Source organism: Pogoniulus pusillus, chromosome 10, assembly GCF_015220805.1.
Source record: "Pogoniulus pusillus isolate bPogPus1 chromosome 10, bPogPus1.pri, whole genome shotgun sequence".
In the NCBI taxonomy this organism is placed as follows: domain Eukaryota; kingdom Metazoa; phylum Chordata; class Aves; order Piciformes; family Lybiidae; genus Pogoniulus; species Pogoniulus pusillus.
In genome coordinates, this window is record NC_087273.1 from 29913337 (window position 1) to 29934161 (window position 20825).

Genomic DNA, 20825 nt, shown 5'->3' on the forward strand with positions numbered 1-20825 from the left:
GCCTGACCAGTGCTGAGTACAGGGGAAGAATAACCTCCCTTGTCCTACTGGCCACACTGTTCCTGATGCAGGCCAGGATGCCATTGGCTCTCTTGGCCACCTGGGCACACTGCTGGCTCATCTTCAGCCTACTATCTATCAGCACCCTCAAGTCCCTCTCCTCTTGGCTGCTCTCCAGCCACTCACTCCCCAGCCTGTAGCGCTGCTTGGGGTTGTTGTGGCCAAAGTGCAGAACTCTTCACTTGGCCTTGTTAAATCTCATCCCATTGGCCTCTGCCCACCCATCCAGCCTGTGCAGGTCCCTCTGCAGGGCTCTCCTACCTTCCAACAGATCAACACCTGCTCCCAGCTTGATGTCATCTGCAAACTTACTGATGCTGGACTCAATCCCCTCGTCCAGACCACCAATAAAGATATTGAACAGGACTGGGCCCAGCACTGATCCTTGAGGAACACCACTAGTGACAGCTGCCAACTGGATGTGGCATCATTCACCACCACTCTCTGGGCTCTGCCATCCATCCATCCAGAGTTGTTTAGGATAACAGTTTCTACTCTGGGATTCTGATTTGAATATCCAAACCTCCATTTTTTAAGTATGTCTGTCTGCAGTGCACATCTCCCACAGAAACAAAAAGTTTTAAACTCATTGCCACAGCTACAGGATGAGATCAAATGCAGCAGCAGACAGAGCCCTGTTAAGATTAAAAGGAAGTTAAGAGCAATTTCCTTCTAAAAGAGTATTTCAGTGTTACTGGAGAACATAAATAGATTCAAAATAAACATCAGCCGTGAAAACATTATTTGAGTACCATAAATCCAAACTCTTTTACTAAGAAGAACAGGAACACATGCATTCATGATCATGTTAACATCCCTGGAGATTCCAAATATTCAACTCTCCTGATGTAGGTTGACCAGATCTGTAGGACAATTTTCTGTTCTTTGAATGCCTTAGTATAGTTTCTTGTGAGTGGCAGAAGAATTCCAGGAATCACCTCCTACACAGACATGCAATCCAAAATCCAAATTCTATAACCAGTTTTGTTGAAGTACCTGATTTTATTGAGGATATCAATCCCAGATTGCTCCAAGAGGACATTCTTCACAAAAGTGCGTGGGATGGAAATCTTCTCAGTGCTTGCCTCAATCAGGTCCTCACGGATTCGAGCTTTCTTCATCACATTCGGGCAAAGGTTTTCTGCTGCATCCACCATAGACTCAAGGAGTGTCTGCAGCATGGTAAGTAAAAGTTAGCACCGGGTATTAAGATGTTCATTAGGTGCAAGATCGCAGGAGTGTTCTGGTTTTAGTCTGGTGTGCTAGTTTGAAGCAGGGTAGAATGTTTTGGTGAGAAAAACTAGATCATAGGCTGTGAAAAGGAAAACAATGGTGATGTCTGCTTCCCTCAGAGTCTTGCTGAAGAAAGGAAAACATTAGATAACACTCTGGCCATTTTGGCTCACTCTTGGGCTGGGCTTTGACTGAGCTGCATCTCCCTAACCTCACCTTCCACTCACCTTTGCTTCTTAACCTCTTGGCTGAACCTCTGTTCTTCCTTAGGACTGGGGTAAGGTTGAGAGGGGCCAGGGAGAAGGTGCAGGGGTGGTTGAGAGCCCCTCCTGGGGACTCAGGTTTCTGGGAGGGGAGTTGTGTTTCTGTATTACCTTTTACCTTGTATATTTCTGTCTATAACTGTATATACTGTAAATATCTGCTTGTATATTGTGCTAGCTGTAAATAAATAGCTTCAGTTATATTCCCAGAGCCAACTGAGTCTAGTCTGGGTGATTTCTAAAGTGGAGGGGGGGTGGGTAACACCCAAACCATGACATCTTGCAATAGCTACAATTCTTCTCTCTAATGTCCAATACAAGCAGTGTAAAAGACATTTTACAAAGTAAAGTTACAGAGGGACATATGGAACATCTCCATCTCTGTGTATTTAACAGTAAGTTAGATTCCCTTCTGCATCCACCACTGGATGCTCTGCTGCAGCTGCCTTGGTTCTAAACTGCCCTGAACCAGCAGTTTTCACCAGTGCTCCAGACCTGCCAATTTGTAAGAGGGATCAGTATAGAAAGAAAGGAGGCTGGAATATCCTAGCCAAATTTCAAGTAGCAGCTGCAAGGATGATTTATGGTGGGCATACAAACCTCTAATAGATGGATCTTATTAACATACACAAAGTCTACAGCAGAACAACCTTTAATAGATGGATCTTGTTAAAGTACATGGAAGTCTCCAGTGAACTTCAGGTACAGTAAACATTTTTTATTCTTTTTTACTGACTGATCAAAACTCCAAACCAGGACAGAAGTAAACCATATGCACTCTAAACCCAGAACTGTGAGCCCCTCAACTTTCTTTTTCTTAAAATATTCTGCCCTATTGATGGCATAAATCTTCCCTCTCAGTCTTTCTCTTAAAAAAAGACCTTCACATATGCCTCAATACAATGGAGTTACATTACAAAGCCCCTTTTGACTGCATTAATCTCCTATCTGTGCCTGTGAGAAAAGGTAATTCTCATTTAAATCTTGTTTCATCAACTCACTGCTTTCTTTTCCAATCCCCATCTCTAACTAGAAGGCTAAAGAGCCCTCACTTCAGGCACAGTCCCTCCTCATGTAATCATCCACATATGAACTTGTGTCATGAGAAGTGCAGGAAAGATCCCAGACAGGGATCAGGATGAGACATAGAAACACTGCTAGTTCCCTATATGACTGAAGTAGCTTCCCACTAGTTGTTTTCAGTTTTCATATCCAAAAAAGTTGGGTAGGACCACAGAAAGTATAAAACAATCATCTAGTCACCTGGAGGACAACATTTTTAATTGATGTGGCTTTATCTCTGTTCATATGTACTCTGTGTACTATACAGAATCATTTAGTTTAAACCATAAAGCAGTGTTTTCTGACAAGACTGCAAATTGCTCTTTGTTCAAATTCTATCTTATATCCACCTTTCTCCAGTCCCAGTCCAAATAACTGAGGAAATCGATGTTAGGTATCTTCAGGAGGCTGTTAATCTTGCATTAAATACCTTGTTTCAGAGACTGCAAGAGATCAAGGCTGCTCAAGCCTTCAGATTTGAAAACAAGCTCCCTATGTCCACTCCCACACTCCCAGCACAAAGTGGAATCATAGAATGCTTTGTGTTGGAATGATCTTTGAATGTCATCTAGCCCAACCCCCTGCTGTGAGCAGAGACATCCTCAACTAGATCAGGTTGCTCAGAGTCCAGTCCAACATGACCTTGAACGTTTCCAGGGATGGGGCTTCTAACACATCTCTGGGAAGCCTGCACCAGTGTTTCACCACCTTCACTGTATAAAACGTCCTACTTATATCTAGTCTAAATCTCCCCTTTTTCAGTTTGCTCCTTGTCCCATTGCAACAAGCCACATGAAAAACATTGTCCCCATCTTTCTTACAGGCCCCTTTTAAGTATTGAAAGCCACAATAAGGTCTCCCAGTAACTATCTCTTCTTCAGTCTGAATGACTCCACCTATTTATGGAGGCATTTCATCCCTCTGATCATTTCTGTGGCCCTCCTCTGTTCCTGCTGCAACAGGTCCACATCTGTCCCACTCTTAAGAACTCCATAGCTGGACACAGTACTCTATGGAACAGAGGGGCAGAATCACCTCCCTTGACATGCTGGCCACATTTCTTTTGATACAGCATTGGGACCAGCACTGTTTAAAATCTTTGTCATGGACAGAGGGATCGAGTGCATCCTCAGTGAGTCTGCTGATGACACCAAGCTGTATGGTACAGCTGATGTGCTGGAAGGCAAGGATGCCATCCAGAGAGATCTTGACAGTCTTGAGAGGTTGGCCAATGTTCATTACGTTCACCAAAGCTAAGTGCAAGGTTCTGCATCCCAGTCTGGGCAAACCCAAAACAGCCTGGGCAGAAAAATGGAGACAGCAGACTTCAGGAGGACTTGTGGATGCTGGCTGATGAGAAGCTCAGCATGAGATGCCACATGTGCGCTTGCAGCCCAAACTGCAGAACTGCATCCCAGGCTACGTTAATGGAAGCATGGCCAGCAGGTGGAACCAGGTGATTCTGCCACTCTGCTCCACTTTTGGGAGGTGACATCTGGAGTACTGTGTCCAGCTCTGGAGTCTTCAGCACAGGAAGGAAATGGACCTGTTGGAGCAAGTCTGGAGGAAGGTCACAGAGATGATCAAAGACCTGGAACGCCATTCCTATAAGGACAGGCTGAGAGAGTTGGAGTTACTCTGCCTGGAAAAAAGAAGACTTGGGGAGACCTCGTAGTAGCTGTCAAGCATTTGAACAGTTTTTGTTGGTTCAGCTCCTTGAGTGCACTTGTTGCAGTCAGACAAGCCTACAGGACAGCAGATGAGAGCCTTTTAATATACACAGTGACAGAACAATGGGTAATGGCTTCAAACTGAAAGGAGTGAGATTTAGATTAGGCATTAGGAGGAAAATCTTCATCGTGAAGGTGGTAATGCACTGCAATAGACTGCCCAGAGAAGCTGTCGAGGCTCCTATCCTGGAAACATTCAAAGTCAGGCTGGACGGGGCCTTCAGCAACGTGGTCTACTAGGAGATGTCCTTGTCCATGACAGGAGGATTGAAACTAGGTAGAATCATAGAACTGTTTTGGTTGGCAAAAACCTTTAAGATCACTGAGTCCAAACATTATCTAACACTGATCATAGAATCAACCAGGTTGGAAGAGACCTCCAAGATCATCCAGGTCAACCTAGCACCAGCCCTAGCCAGTCAACTAGACCATGGCACTAAGTGCCTCAGCCAGGCTTTTCTTCAACACCTCCAGGGACGGTGCCTCCACCACCTCCCTGGGCAGCCCATTCCAATGGGAAATCACTCTCTCTGTGAAGAACTTCTTCCTAACATCCAACCTATACTTCCCTCAGCACAACTTGAGACTGTGTCCCCTTCTTCTGTTGCTGGTTGTCTGGGAGAAGAGACCAACCCCCACCTGGCTACATCCTCCCTTCAGGTAAGTTGTAGACAGCAATGAGGTCACCCCGAGCCTCCTCTTCTCTAGGCTGCACAACCCCAGCTCCCTCAGCCTCTCCTCACAGGGTTTGTGTGATGTTAAACCACGTCCCTTAGCATTACGTCTGTGCATCTTTTCAATACCTCCAGGAATGAGGATTCAACCAACTCCCTGGGGAGCCTGTTCCAGTGTTTGGTAACCCTTTCAGTGAAGAAGCTTCTTCCAAACTTTCCCTGCTGCAACTTGAGGCCACTTCCGCTCATCCCCTCACTTCTTACAGAGAAGAGGTTAACACCCACCTCACCATAGTCTCCTTTCAGTAGTTGGAGAGAATGGGAAGGTCCCTCCTCAGCCTCTTTTTCTCCAGACTAAACAACCCTAGTTCCCTCAGCTGCTCCTCATAAGACCTGTTTTCCAGACCTTTCACCAGTTTGGTTGCCTTTCTCTGGCCCTGCTCCAAGACCTCAATGTCTTTCTTTTGAGGGGCCCAAAATAGTACACTACTCAAGACATGGCCTCACTAGTTTTGAGTACAGGAGACCAATCACTTCTCTGGTCCTGCTTGTCACACTATTTCTGATACAAGTGAGGATGCTGCTGGCCTTTCCTGATACCTAAAGACACTGCTGGGTCATGTTTAGCCAGCTGCTAATCAACACCCCCAGGTGTCTCTTTGCTGAGCACCTTCCCAGCCTCTCTTTCTCAAGTGTGTGGAAGTGCATGGTGCTGTTAACCAAAGTGCATTTCAGTCACAAGGCCACAAATGCCAGTCAGCAGGCATGCAGAAAGAAGAGAACAAAGATCTGCCCACAATTCATTACTCTTAGCATTCAGGAAAAGCTACAGTGAGAAAAAAGGACTGGAGGATTGTGATATTTGTAGACAAAATGCTAAAGGAACCAACAAACCTTTCACCCTAAGATGGAATTTAGGAGGAATAATTCAAACACTCCTGTCCTTATGAAACAATCTTCTGTTGCCTAAGCACTATTTGTCTTCTCTATGACATTCCCTTGGGCTGTTGCCTATTGAATAAAGCATCTCTGGATTCTGCATGTTCACAGTGACATCAGCAGGAGAAAAGAAACACAAGGGCCTTGCCATAATTTCTCCTTCAGTGAACTCAACTCACTCCAAGATGCTGCTTTTCCATATTCTAAGGTCTTCCTTCCTCCCCTTCCCTTCTTTGTGGGTTAAAAAACATATCAAACCCCTCAAAAAAAACCCAAACCCCCACAAACAAACAACATCACCTCCGAAACACAAACTCATCCGAAATAAACCCAAAACAAAACCAAACCCAAACCCTTTTATTTTCCTGAAGTGCATTCCTTGACTTTACCAAGAGTCCAAACTGTAGAATCAGGCTCCAGTTGCAATGGCAGCTAACATAAACTTACAGCAACATAGGATGTTTTTCTCCCCAGCAACTACAAGCCTAACTGTACTTGAGAGCTTCCTCATCTATCTCCAAACAGTAAACTGCATATAGTGCTTTGAATTGACTTAAACAACTGGAAGAAAAAAAATCATAATCCACATTTGACATTTTCTCTCTCACCAAGTACATCACCACAGAAATTAGAGGAAACCCTTCCAGCCTTCAGTGTAAAAGTAATTAAAAAAAAATATAGTGTCTCAACATGTAAAGAGCATTAAAACTTCAGAGTGTCTTGTAAGGCACTTTAATGCCACACAAATCAAATGTACAAGCTAGAACGGTTGAGCTAAAGTCTCTTTTGATGTAAATGTGCAAAAACACCTACAGGATGGCCAAGGGATCAGGCCCAGCCAGCGTGGCTTTAGGAAGGGCAGGTCCTGCCTCACCAACCTGATCTCCTTTTATGATCAGGTTACCTGCCTGGTGAATGTGGGGCAGGCTGTGGATGTAGTCTACCTGGACTTCAGCGAAGCCTTTGACACTGTCTGCCACGAGAAACTCCTAGCCAAGCTGGCAGCTCATGGTTTGGCCAGATTCACTCTGTGCTGGATCAAGAACTGGCTGGATGGCAGAGCCCAGAGAGTGGTGGTGAATGGTGCCACATCCACTTGGCAGCTGTCACCAGTGGTGTTCCCCAAGGATCAGTGCTGGGCCCAGTCCTGTTCAATATCTTCATTGATGATCTGGACAAGGGGATTGAGTCCAGCATCAGTAAGTTTGCAGATGACACTAAGCTAGGAGCAGGTGTGGAGCTGTTGGAAGGTAGGAGAGCCCTGCAGAGGGACCTGGACAGGCTGGATGGGTGGGCAGAAGCCAATAGGATGAGATTTAACAAGGCCAAGTGCAGGGTTCTGCACTTTGGCCACAACAACCCCAAGCAGAGCTACAGGCTGGGGACTGAGTGGCTGGAGAGCAGCCAGGAGGAAAGGGACCTGGGGGTACTGATAGATAGTAGGCTGAAGATGAGCCAGCAGTGTGCCCAGGTGGCCAAGAGAGCCAATGGCATCCTGGCCTGCATCAGAAACAGTGTGGCCAGCAGGACAAGGGAGGTTATTCTTCCCCTGTACTCAGTACTGCTCAAGCCACACCTTGAGTACTGTGTCCAGTTCTGGGCTCCTCAGTTCAAGAGAGATGTTGAGGTGCTGGTAGGTGTCCAGAGAAGGGCAACAAGGCTGGTGAGGGGCCTGGAACACAAACCCTATGAGGAGAGGCTGAGGGAGCTGGGGTTGTTTAGCCTGGAGAAGAGGAGGCTCAGGGGGGAACTCATTGCTGTCTACAACTACCTGAAGGGACATTGTAGCCAGGTGGGGGTTGGTCTCTTCTCCCAGGTAACCAGCAATAGAACAAGGGGACACAGTCTCAAGTTGTGCCAGGGTAGGTCTAGGCTGGATGTTAGGAGGAAGTTCTTCACAGAGAGAGTGATTGGCATTGGAATGGGCTGCCCAGGGAGGTGGTGGAGTCACTGTCCCTGGAGGCGTTCAAGAAAAGCCTGGATGAGGCACTTAGTGCCATGGTCTAGTTGACTGGCTAGGGCTGGGTGCTAAGTTGGCCTGGATGATCTTGGAGGTCTCTTCCAACCTGGTTGATTCTATGATTCTACGGTGGAAGACTCATTGATTCAATCTTGAACCAGGAATTAAAAAAAAAGTGCTCCAAATGCTTCAGTCAGTTCCCCCCCACATTCTCTAATACTCCCCAAAATGCACTTAAGTGCATAAAGGGCTGACCTGACCATTCCTGTTCAAGTAATGGTTTAGAAGCTCCACTGGGAAGAATCTTGTCAGTAAACCACTTTCATGTCTGCAAAAATTTAACAAGTGATAAACAGTTTTCACTTTATTTCATATAATGGGGAAAAGGAGGAGAATATTAAAAAGTTCAGTGCCATTTTCCTCATCATTAACTTTTTAATTTAGAAGAAGTAATTAGTAATGTGGGGTTATTACTGTTCTTCATTATATTCCCTCTGACTGAAGCACTTTCATGTTATTTCAGCTGAAAGTTCAAACTTTGCTTCCAGATTCTTTGAGAAGTTTAAACATAGCAAAACAGATGTGGTAGCCTACTCACAAACTTAAGTTGATCTGAATTGCCTCAGATACACATTCTTAAATTCTTTCACTTCCATGTAGATGTCAACAAGGACAAGGGAGGTTATTCTTCCCCTGTACTCAGCACTGCTCAGGCCACACCTTGAGTAATGTGTCCAGTTCTGGGCTCCTCAATTCAAGAGCGATGTTGAGGTACTGGAACGTGTCCAAGGCTGATGAGGGGACTGGAACACAAACCCTAGAGGTGAGGCTGAGAGAGCTGGGATTGTTTAGCCTGGAGAAGAAGAGGCTCAGGGACTACCTCATTGCTGACTACAACTACCTGAGGGGAGGCTGTAACAAGGTGGGGGTTGGTCTCCTCTGCCAGGCAACCAGCAACAGAACAAGGGGACACAGCCTCAAGTTGTGCTGGGGAGGTATAGGCTCTCTTGACAGAGAGAGTGATTTGCCATTGGAATGGGCTGCCCAGGGAGGTGGTGGAGTCATCGTCCCTGGAGGTGTTCACAAAAAGACTGGAACTTAGTGCCATGGTCTAGCTGATTGGATAGAGCTGGGTGCTACGTTGGACTGGATGATCTTGGAGGTCTCTTCCAACCTGGTTGATTCTATGAACAGGTACTGAAATTTTCCCACTCTTGACTTCTTCCTTGACTGATACCTTTGCACATGCTGTACGGATGACTCTCCTTGCTGATTCTACAGTAAGACCTGTATATAAGGTAGGAGTTTCTGCACAAGACCTGGCTGAACAGAGATGAGAATATGCACTGATCAATGGCATCTGTTTCAAGAACTCAAGTTTGACAGGCAACCTGTGAAAAGATGTCCTGTAAACCTGCCTGTGCTGACTCAGTGCATTCTGTACCAGGTTCGAAAGTGGTCAATGGGGAAAAAAATTCTGCAATGCAGTCTACAGAAAAGCAGCTTTCACTCCAGTGGGACCCTTGAACTAGTGAGCACTTTTCTCCAAGACATAAGACATTGCAGGGAGCTTGAGAGATGCCTTTATTAAGGGCCTAAGGAGCAACTGTTAAGTCTTCCTCTTCTAGAATGCAAAATAAGATGATGCTAAACAGTATTTTCTATTTCTGACCACTTGCAAACACTGAAGCAATTTTGTTCATTACAGTTGAACAAGTATCCAGATAATCATCAGGAATGGTGTGGTCAGCAGGAGCAGGGAGGTCATTCTGCTCCTGTACTCTGCACTGGTTAGACCACACCTTGAGTACTGTGTTCAGTTCTGGGCCCCCAGTTTAGAAGGGACATTGAGATGCTTGAGCGTGTCCAGAGAAGGGCGACGAGGCTGGTGAGAGACCTTGAGCACAGCCCTACGAGGAGAGGCTGAGGGAGCTGGGATTGTTTAGCCTGGAGAAGAGGAGGCTCAGGGGTGACCTTATTGCTGTCTACAACTGCCTGAGGGGAGGTTGTGGCCAGGAGGAGGTTGCTCTCTTCTCTCAGGTGGCCAGCACCAGAACGAGAGGACACAGCCTGAAGCTGTGCCAGGGGAAATTTAGACTCGAGGTGAGAAGAAAGTTCTTCACTGAGAGAGTCATTGGACACTGGAATGGGCTGCCTGGGGAGGTGGTGGAGTCGCCGTCCCTGGAGCTGTTCAAGGCAGGATTGGATGTGGCACTTGGTGCCATGGTCTAGCCTTGAGCTCTGTGGTAAAGGGTTGGACTTGATGATCTATGAGGTCTCTTCCAACCTTGGTGATACTGTGTGATACTATGATAATACAGCACAAAATTATAAGAAACTAATAATGAAAAGATATGACATAAGCTTACTGAGAGATTGAAAAGAAATTATAAGGAGAGTGTGGCACATTCACATTTATCAATAGGAGACCTCACAACTATCCACAGACCTTAAGTTGCTCATCCACAACTCTTGTGACTTCTCCAGCCATGGATTCAAGTGTTTCTTGGATTGGACTGGAGAGTGAACCATTTGCTCCTGCCCAAGCAGCTCCACCGAGGTGATAGAGATTTGGTAAGAGCTGTAAAACAAAAAGAATGTCTTTGGAAAGTAGGCTTATCACTGCCTGACTGCAATGCTGGACAAACAGAAGGAAACCTCTCCATTAAATCAAAGTCTTTGTAAATTAGAATTATTTTGTCACTTCAAATACTGCCTACAGCTGACCATCTGAAGAAAATACCTCTTTTGTGACAGAGAGTTATTTTAACTCCTCAGAAAAACAAAAGCTGCAAGCAGACATTGCACTGCTCTCAGGATTATGAGGCTGCTGGGCAAGGCTTACTGTTTTGGAGTTCTTGGCATCCCGCATAAGTCGTTCTGCAGATTTGACGTCTTCCTGCACAGCATCCACACCACAATTTCTTAAAGAGTTGAGATGATCTTGCACTTTCACACATATTCTGTCAATCATCTACTTGAACAAAAGAAGTAAGGTAAAAACATCAGAACATTGGTCTCATGCAAACTAAATTCAGTCCAGGTAGCAAATCAATAGCAGCATGATGAGATTTTTAGTGACAATATAACAGTCTGGAAAAGCATGATCAGGGCTTGGAGGTGTACCAATGACACTGAAGAAAAGAAGGGCCTGGAGCACAAACCCTGTGAGGAGAGGCTGAGGGAGCTGGGGTTGTTTAGCCTGGAGAAGAGGAGGCTCAGGGGTAACCTCATTGCTGTCTACAACTACCTGAAGAGACATTGTGGCCAGGTGGGGGTTGGTCTCTTCTCTCAAGCAACCAGCAATAGAACAAGGGGACACAGTCTCAAGTTGTGTTGTGGGAGGCCTAGGCTGGATGTTAGGAGGAAGTTGTTGCCAGAGAGAGTGATTGGCATTGGAATGGGCTGCCCAGGGAGGTGGTGGAGGCACCATCCCTGGAGGTGTTCAAGAAAAGACTGGCTGAGGCACTTGGTGCCATGGTCTAGTTGACTGGATAGGGCTGGGGGATAGGTTGGCCTGGATGATCTTGGAGGTCTCTTCCAACCTGGTTAATTCTATGATTCTTAAAGACACACCTAAACATTGGAAAAATAAATAGAACTTCATCATTAAAAAAAAATGTTTTGGAATATTTCCCCCATGGTTACTTCTAGGATAACTGCAAATAACCAGTAAGTTAACCACTACAAGTGCTGTTCTCTATTTTCTGAGCATGTATAATGCTGAAGATGTTGTTGAGGTATCTAATACTTGGCCCTAGAAGGTCCCTGAAATTGTTAAGAAGGTAGGAACAGTAAAAGAAAGCTTTGTCATAGAATCATAGAATCAACCAGGTTGGAAGAGACCTCCAAGATCATCCAGTCCAACCTAGCACCCAGCCCTAGCCAATCAACTAGACCATGGCACTAAGTGCCTCAGCCAGTCTCTTCTTGAAGACCCCCAGGGACGGTTCCTCCACCACCTCCCTGGGCAGCCCATTCCAATGCCAATCACTCTCTCTGGCAAGAACTTCCTCCTAACATCCAGCCTATACCTACCCTGGCACAACTTAAGACTGTGTCCTCTTGTTCTATTGCTGGTTACCTGGGAGAAGAGGCCACCCCCCACCTGGCTACAATGCCCCTTCAGGTAGTTGTCCTTACCCATTCAGCAAAAATCAGCAGAGATGTCTCCTGTATAAGCAAAATGCAATTGTGCAGGCTTTGGGGATATTCATTCAAAATGGAAATATTCCCAGTTTCAAGGGAATGACCAAAGCAGTTTCATCAGACCTTTCACAGGGGGATGAACAGAACTTCATCTGTATCTATGGACAGGGTTAACCCTCCAGGGGGAGTGACCTTGAACCTGCCCTTAGGTGGTCTTGACCCCTCCCGGGGGGGGTGTGGGGTCTGAACACCACCAGGTGGTTCATGGTTAGCCCACTCCCCCTCCCTGTCTAAAGGTCTATAAAAGCAGGGGGGATTCCTGTTCTCTCCGCACTCCCTGCCTCCCTGCTTACCAGCATCACCCTCCTGTTCCTGGTTCTCTTTGTTTTACCACGTAGCCATAACCCACAAGACAGAGAAACCCCTTACCATCAAAAATCTGGTGATATTTACACATTTTGTATCTTATTTTCCCTTCCCTATATCTTTGTAACTTCCCCACCTCAGATACCTTTTTAATTTATTGTTAAACTTTTCATCTTTTAACTTCCAAATCAGAGTGAGATTATTTATTTGGGTGTGCTTACCTTTTCCTCTCTCTACATCTAATTCCTTTCATTTGGGAAAGAAAGGGAAGAGGGAAGGGCACTCTATAAATTGTTATTGGTTCTATCAAATATATTTGAGTCTCTGGGAATTTAAATTAGAACTGAGACAACCTACAATACAAGTCACTCAACATGCTGTAAGCACAGGGCCAGGGGTATATCTGTATTCTTCCAAACCAAACCAATAAGAAAGCCTGACCTGCAGTGAGTTTTGATTAAGTTATACAGAGCAGGGAGACAGCATAGTAAAGGTCTTTATTAGCCCACATGGCATCCATTAGAACTGACTATTTGACATCCTGAAGCAACATCTGAGAGCATGTCATCATCATCATCACATCAAGTCTCGAGCTCTAGCAGCTTGCATCATTAGCAATGAGAACCAAAGTAATTTCACAGCATACTCCTTTACTGCTCCACATGACTCTTCTCCTTCCAAGGTTTTTGGGTGGTTGGGGTTTTTTTTTGTTGTTGAAGTACAAAAAGCTAATTAATTATTAGACAGTGGAAAGTCTCCTCGGGACATCTGGACCAAAAAAAAACCCCAAACACTCTGGGAATAATAATGCAATTCCACATACCAACTAGGGAATCTTTTCCAGCTCTCTTTCAAAAGCCATCCTTATTGTACTCAATTTTATATAGAAATGTGTATTTTTTTCCCCTCTACTTTATAAAGAACAACAAATTACATCTACTGAAACTTGATGTGTGTATAGCTGTTGGAGAAAAGCACAAGCAAACCCAGCATGCTATAAAAGTATCTAAATCTAATTCACATGGAGATTATTAACTTGGGGGTGGGGGGGAAGGGGGGAAGGTGGCATTGGAACAGATACATTACTAAAATGAAATAAAATCATGCTGCTCTTGCAGTTTTTATCACCAGTACATCTCCATGCACAATTTTCTTGGTCAAGAGGTTAGAGTATAAGTTCAGGTTCTAGTAATAAAAGTCTATCTCATTAAAGGCAAGCAACACAGGTAGAAAAACGAGTCTTAGAATTAAGAGTTAAAAAAAATAATGCAGACAACAGAGACATTTCATTGATTTAGCTGAAAGGCAAAACAGAGAGAGGTGATTCTGCCACTCTGTGTTGGTAGAATCAGGTACTGAAAGGCCATTATAAGGTCATAAAATCATAGAATCAACCAGGTTGGAAGAGACCTCCAAGATCATCCAGTCCAGCCTAGCACCCAGCCCTAATCAGTCAACTAGACCATGGCACTAAGTGCCTCAGCCAGGCTTTTCTTGAACACCTCCAGGGATGGTGCTTCCACCACCTCCCCGGGCAGCCCATTCCAATGCCAATCACTCTCTCTGCCAACAACTTCTTCCTAACATCCAGCCTAGACCTCCCCTGGCACAACTTGAGACTGTCCCCTTGTTCTATTGCTGGTTGCTTGAGAGAAGAGACCAACCCCCACCTGGCTACAATGTCCATTCAGGTAGTTGTAGACAGCAATGAGTTCCCCCCTGAGCCTCCTCTTCTCCAGGCTAAACACCCCCAGCTCCCTCAGCCTCTCCTCATAGGGTTTGCTCTGGTGGCACCTAAGGGCATGCTTACATGGTTGATCAGTACTAGGCAGAGAGACTAGAACTGACCCAGATGCCATAACAGGCACAGTCTTATGACGATAGTGGTCACACTGATGAGAGCCTGATGAATGACAGACTTCTGAGCACAAATGAACTCAACTCTTTTCTGATCCCAACAGTAGCTCTCAGAAATAGTTTTGGTCTCTCTCCACACAACAGTACTATATATGACAGCTCCCTCCCACAGAAGTTTTTTTTTCCTTCCAAAAATATATCATTGGTAATTACTATTTCTTGGGAAACAAAGCATTACTTATGAGGTACATCTTGGTGTAAGCTACTCTGGCAGAAAAAGAGAAGTCTGTCCCAGGCAGATTTAAGACACCAAGAAGTGCCAGTAAGAAACATGTCCTTACCTGCTGAGTGGTACTGGTGACAATGCCTTGCTGCAGCCGATACGCCTGCTCCTGTAGGTACTTTCTGGTCTCGTGATTACGAAGCAAGTAGTTTTCTATCTAAAAAACAAAGCCAGATTAGGAAACTGCTTCAACTCTCCACGTTGCAATTTGCTTTCTTCTTTGCTGATGTATCAGAAATGGGAACTGACAGAGAAAACTGCCTAAGTGTTTGTTGTTTGCAAACCTTTTTATGTGTCTCGGTGCTTAACAGTCACATTCATTCACTCACTGACCAGTGAAACACCATTAAACACTGGGCTTTTGCCAGTGTTTTCTGAACTAGTCTTCTATGTTGAACAATTTAGTGAGTTGTGCTGCTGCAGAGAACTTAATGACACAATATAGTCAATTCCTTTGGCCTGCTGCAAAGACATGGATTTAAACAGTATGGTGATCTGAAGAGGAAATAAAATATCTAAAAGTGTCTAAATGATACAGAAGCCAGAGTTCAAAAGTTACTGCAGGCTGAACAGTATGTAAGTGCTTTCAAGGGTAAGTGGTTCCTGTCCAGAGCTGCTGGTCACAGCCCACCATCATCAGTAAAAGCCTACCACCAGCCAGCATGATCACACAGAGTAAGCCCTTAAGCTTGCTCTATCAAGAAAAAAAAACCCAACCTGCTAAGTAAACTGTTTAAGGTTCTTCAAAGGTGATGGATCTGGTTTCAAAGGAAGAAAGGAGAACAAGACGGATGGAGTGGTCAGCAAGTTGTGAAGCAGAGACTTACAGGGACAGTCTGCATTAGGAGCTAAGAACTACAACAGTTTGACTACGCACCACAGTAATGTAGGGTTTATCCAGTTTGTATACACTGCTGCAAAGACATTGAAGCTTGGGAGGTTAGCTACTATGTCCATCTGGTGCTGGACCAGGGCCAGGAGCACTCTAGTACTCAAGCTGTGGTATGCTGAAGCTCATAGACCCTTCTGGGATGTGAGTCTGACAGCCAGCTCAGGTCTCCCTGCAGTGGACAAGGACAGTGCAGTCCACGCAGGCAGGCATTCTTACGTGCATGGAATCGACAGCATTCAAAGCACCAGTCCTGAGATTGCTGCCTTTCTCCAGAGAGTATTTTTTTGTGTTGTGTAAAGAAAGCCTAAACTGCACATGTTAAAACAAGCTCAGTAACTCAGTCTGAGTAACTTCAAAATGAATAGAAGGAAATTCTCTTTGGACGTAATGCATAATTAGCACAAAGAACTTAATTCCCTATGTCAAGAAGCTTCAAGATACAGTTTTTGGAGATGCATGTATCACTCTAGCTATGAGCCTATCTACAATTACCTTAAATAAGATGCAGATGTCCATCCCCCATAACTCCTGATTTTTTAAAGCAGAATTTACATCATTTTCATACACCAAAGAAAAAGCCACTAAGTACCAGCACTTTTCGTTGTGAGAATCACTTCACTTAAAGTTTCTTTACTAAAAAAAATTGCAGCCATTTGCTTTTTAATCACAGTTATCTGTAAGAAGGTATTTTTATGACCTTATCTTGGTTGAAGGAAGACTACTCAGCCAGTTCCCCAGCAGAAGTGAGAGTGGTTATCTATGTTTTTATTTCGTGTTCTTATACATCTCAGCAAGCCTATGAGCAAAGTAGACAGCACCACTGTTTTCCTTTCACAGCCTGGAATCTAGTTCTTCTCACCAAAACATTCTGGCTAGCTTCAAGCTAGCACACCTGTAAGAAGGTATTTTTATGACCTTATCTTGGCTGAAGGAAGACAACTCATTAAGGAGATGTGAAGTGTATGCTTTCTGATTGAGCAGGAGGCTTACTCAGACCTTGCAAGATTTACTATATTAAAACTCAGCTGGGAGCTTTAACTCATGCAAGTGGAACAGCTACAGATACTGTCAACACCTCTTCATCCAAAAGAACACGTTGGTGCAGTTGGTTATTTAGAGCAAGGCAGTGTGTGAATTTTATATGTACAATATAAAACCTGGGCAGTAAATGTTTTTATCCTACCCCAAATTAAAGAGCATCCTTTGTCTCTTACAGCACTGACTGCACTTTTTATGCCAAAACAAAAAACATCCACCAGCAATTTTATGCAGAAGGAAATATGCAGAAGCACATATGTAGAAATGTGCTGCTTTCTAACTCCCCCTTTCATAGTTAGGCATACAGCAATACAAGGCCTGGCTTACACATTTGGAGTCACCACATCTTAATGTTGCACCATAGCATTCCAGCAGCCTTCATTTCAACCACTCTTTGGAACAAAATGCCTTACGCTCTCTTCTTGCAGCACTTGATTACCACACAAATCAAGCAATCAAGAAACTAGGCTAGAAGTTTTACTCAGCCAGGCATGAAATCACAGCCACTGAAAATGATTACTTTATTTTGTAGTGGGTTTATTTCTGTTTGCTGGTGGGAGATGCAATACCTTTTGCAGTGCCTCTTCTGTTTTCTCAGGGTTTGTTTTAAGCGCTTGGGAAGCATCATTCATAGGTATGGGCATGAATCTCAAAGTATAGTTCCTAAAGAAAAACAAAAGAAGTTATTTTTCAATAATAAAAGTGAACCTAGCAACTGTGTCTCCTTAGGAAGAGCAAACTAGAAGGGAGAAATAAGATGCATCTAGCTCATCTGTGGAAGGTACTAAGAATGTATATGCACATTTGTAAGTGGACTCACTGGAGACATGCATGCCCCTTTTAGCTGCTAATTCTTCTTTGCCACTAGACTGAGGTGGAGGTTTTGAAAAGCAAAAAATACAACTAAATGACCTGCATGCAGAAGGTTGCATTACTTTTTCCTATACCATAACAGAACAGGGAGTGTCAGAGCCCACTGGCAATGCTATTAGATCCGAGTTTAAACGGAAACATCCAGCAACAGACAGCAACTAGGAGCTTGAATTTTGAGACTTTGCTATTTGATAACTTTTTGTGTTTACAACAATTTGAAGACACCTGCTGAATTTTTAATGAAAGCTGACAAAGCCAAGCATAGATCTCCACGTTTATTTATGCAAGCAATTGTTCCCTACTTGTTACTCATTTCTTTGCCAAGTATTTCTGCAGCCTTGTGCAAGATGAGACTAAAGATGGAGTCTTGGCCTTGATGGCAAATTGTATTCAAACTCTGAGAATGCAAATCAGCTAGCTCGACACACTGACATCTAAAATGCCACATGCAGCTGCATGTCCACACACTTCATCTGAGGAAGGGAAAACAAAAAAGCTTCCTGCTCTTTAAAACCTGGCAATTACTCTTTCGGTTTTCAATTAGACTTTCATCCCCTGCAAACAGCTCTTCCTCCTCCTTCAGCTTTTTGCAAACACTCCACTAAATGCCCAATCTCATTTCATCCAGAGCTACATATATATGGGTGGAACTGTGCAGAGTCTTGCACCTGGGAAAGAACAACCCCAGGTATCAGTTGGGGACTGACCTGTTGGAAGGCAACAAAGAGGCAAAGAATCTGGGGGCCCTAGTTCAGGGGAGGTTGACCATGAGCCAGCAGTGTGCTCTTGTGGCCAGGAAGGTCAATGCCATTCTGGGATGTATCAAAAAGGGTGTGGCTTTTTTGTAGGTCGAGAGAGGTTCTCCTGCCCCTTCACTCTGCCCTGCTGAGGCTGCAACTGGAGTACTGTGTCCAGTTCCGGGCCCCCCAGTTCAAGAGGGACATAGAACTGCTTGAGAGAGTCCAGTGCAGAGTCAGAGATGATTAAGGGAATGGAACATCTCTGTTACAAGGAGAGACTGAGGAAGCTGTGGTTCTGCTGCTTGGAGAAGAGGAGACTGAGAGGTGACCTCATCAATGTTTATAAATACATGATGGGTGAATGCAAGGGGGATGTAGCCAGGCTCTACTCAATGATGCCCAAGGACAGGACAAGGGACAATGGGTGGAAGTTGAGGCATAGGAAGTTTCATTTAAACGTAAGGAGGATTTTTTTTCTTTGTGAGGGTGACAGAACAATGGGACAGGCTGCCCACTGGGTTGTGGAGTCTCCCTCTCTGGAGATATTCAAAACTTGCCTGGATGCATTCCTGTGTGATCTGGTATAGGTGATCCTCCTCTGGGAGGGGGGTTGGACTGGATGATCCTTTGAGGCCCCTTCCAGCCGCTGACATTCTGTGATAATGTGATTTCTGAGCACTTAGAAGTGGACCATTTCAATTGTGTCAGCCCCACTTCCTTCACTAATGTACTAACTCCAATGGCAGACATCTACTGTGAAACTCCAAAGTTCTTTCACTTACTCTCCCATCAGTTGCTTACTATGTGAAGCACTACTCTGAAGGACAGCAGTCTTTGGAACTGCCAAACACAGTAATTCCTCATCAACACTACTCAACATTTCACATTAAATCTTAATGGAAGGTTCCAGTGTATCTTCCCCAATGCAAACACAGTACTACACGGCTCATATGGAGTCACTAAGGTCCCTGTGCTTCCACAGTGTCCAACTGCCTCACAGCTAGAGAAGTAACTTTTTCTCTTAGCCATCTTGGCCTTCAAAAGAACTGTGTAAACTCCACAGCCCCTCATTTAAAGCTAACCACTGGATGGATAGCTGTCCACCAGCACAGGGAAACTTTTTAATGTCAAAGATACCAATCTCAAAGATAACAGTTACAGAACGTGCTGACTGCCTGAATACTACCAGGCAGGTGGGCTATTTATTGAGTTAAAAAGAAACAAAGGTAGGTTTCCCAGGCCCTCTGCTGCTGACTGACACTTAATACATCCCATTCACTGAAATCTGTAATTGCCAACTCTCGTGCTAGTAATTATATGCTAAATGCAATTTAGTCAAAGGTTTATTGCACACTCCCTCACGCAGAGAGGCATACAGAGGAAGGGAAGGGAAATGAAAGGCAAGGAGGATTTCATGGACACACAGTCCCAGAGTTTGAGCTTTTGAAGACCACTAGCCTATGAAAGGCTCTGTACTTGGTGACCTTCCAGATAGACAAGACTGTACTGGAATGCTACTGCATTGTCATCTAAGGATTAACCAGCTCATAGGGGCAAAACCCCCAAGAATTTAAAGCTGCCTTTTCAACTTTGGTCATCAGCACAGTATTTATCTTCACATTTCACTTTTCTCTGTTTCCTCTGAAGTCTAAACTACTCCTCCTCCATTCTTCTTTTTATTAACGCTCCACTTGTCTCTTGTAACAGACTACATCTCTCTACCCATTCGATAATTCAGTCATTTCAGAACACGTAACACATCAATACCCTCAGCAAAACATCTCTATTTAAAGGATGCTAAGTTTCAGAGGTGCTCAGAGACTAATAGATGTCTCAAAACCCTTCTGTCTCTCCTACATACAGCATGTGTGATGGCAGTCCTACATTTCATCACATTATTTGCCTTGTAGTAAATTCTGCTCCATTCATGGCTCTTTTCTGCAGTGATGAATTTATTGCCTATTTAAAAAAAAAAAGAATATGGAAAAAGGAATAAGATCATCTGTTTTGCAAGCCTGGGCATGTGAATTTCATATCACTGCTAAGGGAATAATTAACTGCTAACAAATCCCAGCTATGCTTTACAGCTTGAGTCATTCCTTCATTTAGTCCATACAGGAAAAAACAATCTTTTAGAAAAGAATATGAGGCTACACAGTTCTGTGACAGGGCAGGCTCTGGGCTGCAAAGTACACAGAATCACAGAACATCAGGGGTTGGAAAAGGACCTCCAGAGATCACCTAGGGCTGGCCACACAGAAACACATCCCAGGTGGCTTTGAAAGTCGTTGGAGAAGGAGACTCTGCATGTGCTTATTTGCATATTAAAACTAGAGTTACAGGTCTCTGTTCAATGGCCAGGCTGAACAGGATCCCCACTGCTCTTAAAAGCACTCCTGACTCCACAGAATAACCTCTCCACATCTTACATCAGCTAGCCAGGACACCTTTGGGATACCTCTGCCAAAAGCCACGCTCCTGGGATTTCACTGCAGGAACTATATCTCCACACTACTATAAAACAGATGAAAAAAAGCTGGGAAGAGGGGAGGAAAAAAAATCTTCATCTTTCTTTAGTCTGCTTTAAAATCTTTTTAGGAAATACATGGTAGAAGATGCTCTCAATATGCCTTTGAGATGGATTGCCAGAGGCTGAGTGAGCTCGAGTTGTTTAGCCTGGAAAAAAGGAAGCTTAGGAGGGACCTC

General features: G+C 44.4%; 1 protein-coding gene across 4 annotated transcripts in view; it reads right to left on the minus strand.

Annotated features, from left to right (window-relative positions):
- CARMIL1 (capping protein regulator and myosin 1 linker 1) overlaps window positions 1-20825 on the minus strand; it is a 244731-nt gene that overhangs the window by 59549 nt on the left and 164357 nt on the right. For all 4 annotated transcript variants that reach the window (XM_064150101.1, XM_064150102.1, XM_064150100.1 and 1 more), the window contains 5 exons: window positions 17076-17169; window positions 14635-14733; window positions 10767-10895; window positions 10371-10502; window positions 1057-1232 (listed from right to left, as the gene is read on the minus strand). In XM_064150101.1, coding sequence (XP_064006171.1) covers window positions 1057-1232; window positions 10371-10502; window positions 10767-10895; window positions 14635-14733; window positions 17076-17169 — 630 coding nt within the window. The remainder of the gene's footprint in view (window positions 1-1056; window positions 1233-10370; window positions 10503-10766; window positions 10896-14634; window positions 14734-17075; window positions 17170-20825) is intronic.